The sequence below is a fragment of the Amborella trichopoda genome, chromosome 1, assembly GCF_054954075.1.
Source record: "Amborella trichopoda isolate Santa Cruz 75 chromosome 1, AtrichopodaSantaCruz75HAP2 v2.0, whole genome shotgun sequence".
Taxonomy (NCBI): domain Eukaryota; kingdom Viridiplantae; phylum Streptophyta; class Magnoliopsida; order Amborellales; family Amborellaceae; genus Amborella; species Amborella trichopoda.
Window position 1 is genome coordinate 4304953 of NC_142336.1, and position 7005 is coordinate 4311957.

General features: G+C 37.1%; 1 protein-coding gene across 2 annotated transcripts; it reads left to right on the top strand.

Annotated features, from left to right (window-relative positions):
• The first annotated feature begins 340 nt into the window (after window positions 1–340).
• On the top strand, window positions 341–6452 carry LOC18427146 (octanoyltransferase). Of its 2 annotated transcripts, none has more exons than XM_088858034.1 (6): window positions 341–429; window positions 2882–2932; window positions 3190–3265; window positions 5336–5376; window positions 5991–6050; window positions 6143–6452. In XM_088858034.1, exons 1-6 carry the CDS (start codon window positions 364–366, stop codon window positions 6209–6211), a joined length of 363 nt encoding a protein of 120 aa, XP_088714160.1. In that variant the 5' UTR covers window positions 341–363; the 3' UTR covers window positions 6212–6452. The 2 variants fall into 2 exon arrangements, with proteins under 2 accessions (XP_088714160.1, XP_006836264.1); XM_006836201.4 differs by having other exon boundaries at window positions 3193–3265.
• Window positions 6453–7005: the final 553 nt, after the last annotated feature.

Below are 7005 nucleotides of genomic sequence, written 5' to 3' on the forward strand. Positions count from 1 at the left end.
TAAAAAATCTAAAAATATGACGGTCTTGATAATACCTTGCAATATGCACTATTTTCAAGACTTGAAATTTATTTATTCTAATGTACAAACATCTTGAGGCGAGAGATAATAAAATTGAGGGTTTTTCAGCATCGAAACAATATTTTCTTAATAAATTTTTTATGCACACCTTTAATTATTTAGAACCTAACCCTTCTGTAAATTTTTTCCTTTATTATATATTTCTTAAAATATTTATTATGAGGATATGTAACTAGGTTATTAGATGCTTTCATAAACACGAATACCCGTTTCGTTGTCACATGTTAAAAAGGAAGAAAGAGAGAGAGATTTGAAGCATCGACTGCAAGAGGAGAGGTAACAATGGACGAAGCAGAGTTTCGACAACTCCTCCATATGTTCCCTGTTGTTCGATCACGCACTTACTGTGTAAGCCCTCTCTTTCTCTCTCTACCCTTTGTAATCCTGCAACACACTTGCTCTCTCTCTGCGTGTGTATTGCATTGGGTATTTTTCCTTAATTACCTGGTGTTTGGGGTTCTATATTCTACCCTGATTTCCATTGGAATTTTCCTTATGCCTGATTGTATGTGAAATGTTATCTTCTACAACATGTAAGAACGAAAACCCAAAACCCAAAACCGAAAACCGAAAACAATAGTTTATTTCATTGGCTTGCTTTCTTTGAGTGAAACCAGTTTCTCCCATTGATTTGAGAAACATGAATTCATGAAAAATCGGAGGAAGGGGTTTCTTTTTTTTCTTTGTAAGTGAACCAGAGGAGACAATTGAAAGGAAACAAGACCAAGATGACTGGGAAATTTACAAATCCATTTATTGATTTACATGGGGTGCAATGACGTTTGGGCTTAATTGCGTTGGGTTTGAGTACTTTGATAGTGATTTTAAAAAATAGGGTTAAAAAAATTGTCTAGAGTGTCGGCCACCATTGTTAATTTCATGATGCGTCGACATGTGCCACGACCCATGAAATGCATGTCCAAGTTGCATACCTCCAACCTAGGGCTGGTGTCTGGTGTTGACAATGGGGGTGTATAGTAAAACCAATAAGTTTCCCATTAATTTGTTCCGAATCATAGAGTGGAATGGCTAAACAGGACCCCAAATAGTTGGGAGTTGGGACAAGGCTCGGATAATGATGATGATGATGATTGTGAAGTTGCTTCCAATCGTGACCCGTGGAAGGAGTCATATGTCCTACCACTTTTGCCAACTAATCACCATTATTGAATCTTGATAAAAATTTTACTTGTACCAACATGTTTTGCCGTATCTGCTTTTTGGGGTTTCGGACTTTAACGCTCGTTCCAGTGTCCATGCACACTAGAGCAGGTCATCCATGACCACTTGGTATGACATGAATCCTTCTCTTCTGGTTCCTGCAGCCTGCTGTGACACGAATGTGGCCAAAGGACTGCAATGCTTAAATATTTAAGATGCTTAGACCCCATATGGAAAAGTTTAGTAGTTGATGGAGATTAGTCTTATGTCATAGCATGGGTAAGTAGGAATTTGGTGTGCCCTTGGTGCTTGGCCAATATTTTTGAAGAATTTCTTGCACTTGCTAACACTTGTCACAATGACTTTTTGATATTCTTGTCGGGAATATATACTTTGCCGCTCCTCGGCAAGAGGTGGGGTCACGAGTAAGGGTGGCAACGGGCCGGGGCTGGGCTGGGCTAGCCTTGGCTTTGGCCCTAGCCCTGGCCCAGGCCCAGGCCCAGCCCCATCCCCAGCCCCAGCCCCAGCCCCAGCCCCAGCCCCAGCTCCAGCCCCAGCCCTTATCCCCATTGGGCCAGGCCAAAAGAATGGAGACAAAATAAATGAGAAAACAAGAAAAAGGAGGGAGGGCCGTGCCAGGCCATTGCCTGCCCTAATCTCGAGGTCATCCTTAGTTGTTACTTTTGGAGCTTTTGTCTAGTTTTTCTGGATGAACGATTGTTCTACATTTTTGCACAGATTAAGGCAGTGTCATCAAATGTAGCCACATAAAGGTGGATGAGCCACACTGTTTGGCCCATTTAGGCAGTCTACTTGGCGCGCTGCCTAGGAGGTGGTTGGCTGCATTGAGGCAAGCCTATGCAGCCACATTTTTCCTCCCTACTTGTGGGCGAAAATAGAGCCCACGAGCAGGGCGCTGCTTAGAATCATTTGTTTTTTGTTCTAGGGAATAAAATCCAACCTGTTCAAAACCCTTCTTTTTTTTTTATTTTTAATGACCAATACTTAAAAGATTATTATGGCAACCTTCCTAGTTGATTTGAGCTCACTTTGGAACGATTTTGGGCACACAATATCTAGCTACAATTCATTGACAAAAGTGTTTGCCTGAAAATCAAATTGATTTTGTATATTTAAATTTAGTATGCCATTATGCTTCGTTCTTGAACGTTTTTAGTCTTTGGTTCTACTTGCCAAGTACCTAGTATTTGGCTATATGCTATAGTTGCTGCTTTCTTGTTTCTTTTAATATTATCATAGTATGCTGGCTTTCATACTTAGTGCTTGGTAGAATGGATTGGATTTTTTATTTTACATGCTGATTTTATTAGAGTAAGAAAATGTCGTTGTTACTCTCTCAATGAGTGAGACAATGTATGTATTGGAGACTGAAAGAGAAATGATAGTCTTTGGTCAGTTGGTGAAAATATATATCGAGGGTGTGATGGTCCCATCTCACATTCACCCAATGAAAATTGTGGTATTAGACATTTATTTAGTTTATTTATGGACTCTTAAGATTATATGGTTTATGATGATTTATCCATTAAGTTTTATGTGCTTTCTGATTCAATATATGCCCCTTTATTATTTATCACATGCCATTTTTTCCTTTTGAGTTAGTTGTGTTGGTTTTCAGGCTGATACTGATGCATCAAGACAAATATCTTCACAGACAGAGAAGGACGAAGTTGAGTGGCTGTATTTGTTTCTCTCTTTGAATCTCTATGATGAAAGGCAAAGTATATTGTAACCCAATGGACTATGGAAAAATGGGTCTCACTCTTTCTACATCATATTCCATCATTTCAGTGGATATTGATGACCCCCAATCGACGGTTGTTTTCCATAGCCATTGTCCATTGGATAATAGTGTACTTTGCCATGATAAAATTTCATAGCGATACATATTGAAGTTATGACTTATGATATTGTACCTTGCCACAGCAGATAATGGAATGGCAAGATGCATGGGCTGAATTAGACATGAAAGGAAACAAAGTTCAAGCAATCGACTTAGAAGGTATGCTGATATTATTTGGCTTGAATGTTATGCTTTCCTATTTCATGTCGTGCTATTCAAGAAAATAAAAAAATATTATTGCTAGCATGAAACGAGATCACCAGGTCAATTTAAGAAATCGATTTTTTGACCATACCGTTCAAATTTTGAATTCGGGTTTTGGCAATCGTATTCCCTTTTACTAATATGAATGAAGTGGCATTTCATGCTGTCACATTTGTATGTTTCATTGTTCTATATTGATTCATGAATGACTTACTGAATTGCTTTGAATTAGGTTTCGACCGTAGTGTAGGGCCATGCATGATTAGCTTTACTCTATCCCTTAATGTCTGTATCTCATTTCCTCTGCTGATGTTGTTTGTGTCCATTATTACAGTTTGTATATTGTAAATACAAATATTTGTATTATGGGAATTGGAGATTGTGGTTTCACAAAATCCACATAGCCAATTGGGTTTTTTGGAGATGCGAGTAAAAATAATTTTAGGAATTTTATCCCTTTAGAGAATTTCTGTCTATTTTGGATCGGGATCAATTGTCCCTGTGTGAATCTCTATGGGAATCATTGATATGAATTGAATCTTAAGGAGAGAGTGCAAAGTTTTTAGCAATTTGTAGGTTAAATCAACCACCTTCAGGAAAAGGTGAAGAGAAAAAGGGAAATTGAGGGTTTTTGCTTTTAGTTCTTTGCGGCTGCGACATCTATTTTTCACTATGACAGATAAAAGAAAGAGAACAAATGTTGATAGCACGAGTTGACACATGCTTACCTCACTGAAAGCAGTTTTCTAGTAAATTTTGATGGCTGGGAGTGTAGGAAAAAATGCTTGGCCAAGGCTGCCTTGAATCATTAGAACCTGTACTTTGAATTTATCTTCACTTTCCTTTCACGTATCAATAAAAGGGTATGGTTTGTATAACATTGCAACCTTAAACAATCAAATTAAGGCAAACCTCCAAATTTTATCATAAATATAATTTTGGTGTAAAAAATTCTTTGGATGGCTTGAGAATCTATTGTCATTTCTAGTTATAAAATATTAAACTCCAAAAATGGTTCAAATCAAGTTGCTCCATAAACTGTTGAAAATCTTTAAAATGGACGGTCTAGATAATGTGTTGCGAGATATATTATTTTTAGGACTCGAAATCTTTTTTTCTTTTCATATTCAAACATCTTGATGTCAAGATTACCAATTAGAGGGTTTTTCAACATCAAAACAACCTTTTATGATGGATTTTTGAGGTGCACCTTAATTATACATTTTAAGGTTGCGATCTTATAACAGTTAACATATTAAAAAAAAAAAAAAAAGGTTAAAATCTTATATAAAATTTTTCCTTTATAAAAATGGGAATTAAATAAAAATAAAGGAGAACATTCCACTGGTAATAGATTGGTCAGAAGACTAGGACCCCCAATACTGATGATACATTGAAGCTACTTTTACCCATAAATAAAAAATGGACCTTGATTTTGCGCTTAGCCATGGCATGAATAAAAAATGGACCTAGTAGTCTTTCCTGCCTTCATTCCTCTACTCAAGAGTGTGCCCAATAGAGAATGAAAGAAACCATGTATACACACACACGCGCATGCTAGATAACCTGATTCTCTTCTCGTCCTCCATCGCCCCATGATATATAAATAACTCCTATATATCTAAACCTCCTATGACTTGTTTTTATTCCTTGGATTTTTCCAAGTTATAATAAATTCTTGTAGAACTACAACTGCACTACAAGCCGGAGGCACTTCAACCAATAAAAACTGCCCCTTGAGAGAGGTGAAGAGAGACGAGGAAACTTTTCTGGAGATGGCTGCACAACTCTATACAAGAAGACACAAACCTTGGCTAGAAAGGACCTCCCTTGTAACTCTCTCTATTATGCAGTATGTGTACTGCGACTCATTGCATATGTTAGCAGAAATATCATGGACTTTCTAAGTAGTGAGCATTCTGGTCTAAAGACATTTAGTTTTCAGTTGTTTGTTTGATTTAGTAAGTCTTCTTTTGTTTTTGTTGGAAAATCTTGAGTGTTGGCCATGTTTGTTTTCTTTGACAGATCCCTTTTGGGAGAAATTGAGGTTGGCTGCTGAGAAAAAGGTATGTGGTTTTTGTTTGATGTGGGGTTTTAAATTTGGTCATCCCATTGGATTGGTCCTCCATTGGGCCAATCTGAATCATCCGATTCAATAATACAGATTGCTGATCCAACCAAAAAATAATTTTTTTTTAAAAAAGGAAAACAGAAGTTGCATAAATCCATAGGAAATAGGTTTATTTCGAGTTCAAATCATCAAAAACAAACATATAAAACAAGTTGTATATGAGAGATTAGGGCTGATTCCGCATTCCTGGTAGGAATCAGCCCAGCCACAATCTAGATCAGCAATTCCCAATCCGAATTGGCGATTTTTGGAGCCCTGGTTTGATGTATTGTATTTTTTTGTTTCTTTTTTCATAGTTCAATTGCCAATTTATGTGTTCTTTTGACTCAGAAGCATTCACTGCTGCATGTAATTTCCTTCACGCTTGTTGCTAATTTTCCCAAATCTTGTATTACTTTTTCAGTTTTAGTAATTGGTACTGGTTTTGAGTTTCACTGTTTCAAACCTATTCTTAAATTTTTGATCTCCTTATGGATTGCATCTTTGTTGTTCGTGTATTATACACTTAATCTAAGTTGTTGAGATTGGAGTTGCCATTAATTGTCACAGATGAATGCAGCAGATGCGGAGAAATTCTGCAAGGCTTTCCAAAGTGTTTATAAGAGACTCGTAGGACTCTCTCTCTCTCTCTCTCTCTCTCTCTCTCTCTCTCTTTGTGGAGTATTGATCTGACCGGAAAATTTGACTTTATTGTGGTTTAGGTTTATGAAGCAATGACACCTGATTGCATCAGTAGAATTGCGAGTATGAGAGTAAGCCCAACAAACTAAACAAAGCCACCACCTTTCTTATGGTTCATTTTGCCTTAAGCTTTCTGTCTGTACTTTTAAATTTTGGCTTCTCCTCGGGCTTCTAAACAGTGTTTTGAGTAGATGATTCAGATGTACTTTAAAGTAATCAGAACATTTGGGTGATGTATTTTATGTCAGCCCTCTGTTGCACATTTTGACATCAGAATTTGTGTTGCAATCTTCAAGTTGCTTGACTTGGTTTTTGACTTGTTGCCGAAAATATTGATTACCTGTTGTTTTTCAAGTTTGTTTTGTGTGCGTGTGTGTGAGAGAGAGATAAATAATCAAAGTGAAAAGCTACACTGCTCCCATGGGAGTATACTATCCATTTGCTCCCTCCGGAAAATTTCAAGATAGGAATATATTTAGGATGTTAAAATTCTGGGGATGTAACCTACCGAGCATGCCAACCAACCTCGAAGAGGAAAATTTTCAATTGTATAATAATATATACTCGAAAATATTCCAAGATTTGAGTGGGGATTGGGGAATGACCACTTTTTAGAGGGCAAGATCTAAGCGTTGAAGACTCAAATAATCATGTAATACTTCTTAGTTGGATCCCAAAAATACTGACAGAAAAGAACTCCTAAATTCTCTTTTACCGGACGAGTTAATGTACAATATGATCCACAAGATCATGCTATACACGATCTAATAGGAACCGGGAAACTTGCGCGCTAAAGATTCTCTAGCACTACGTAGGGTTTCCTTTATTGAGTTACTATCCATCCAAGGTCCCTCTTAAAATTGTATAATGAATAAAAGAAGTT

What these genes read in the sequence shown, in the direction of transcription:
- LOC18427146 (XM_088858034.1), top strand. Translation starts at nt 364, where the DNA reads ATGGACGAAGCAGAGTTTCGACAACTCCTCCATATGTTCCCTGTTGTT. An exon ending in TTCGATCACGCACTTACTGT is followed by an intron (nt 430 to 2,881) that starts GTAAGCCCTCTC and finishes GTTGGTTTTCAG; the next exon opens with GCTGATACTGATGCATCAAG. An exon ending in GGTTGGCTGCTGAGAAAAAG is followed by an intron (nt 5,377 to 5,990) that starts GTATGTGGTTTT and finishes TAATTGTCACAG; the next exon opens with ATGAATGCAGCAGATGCGGA.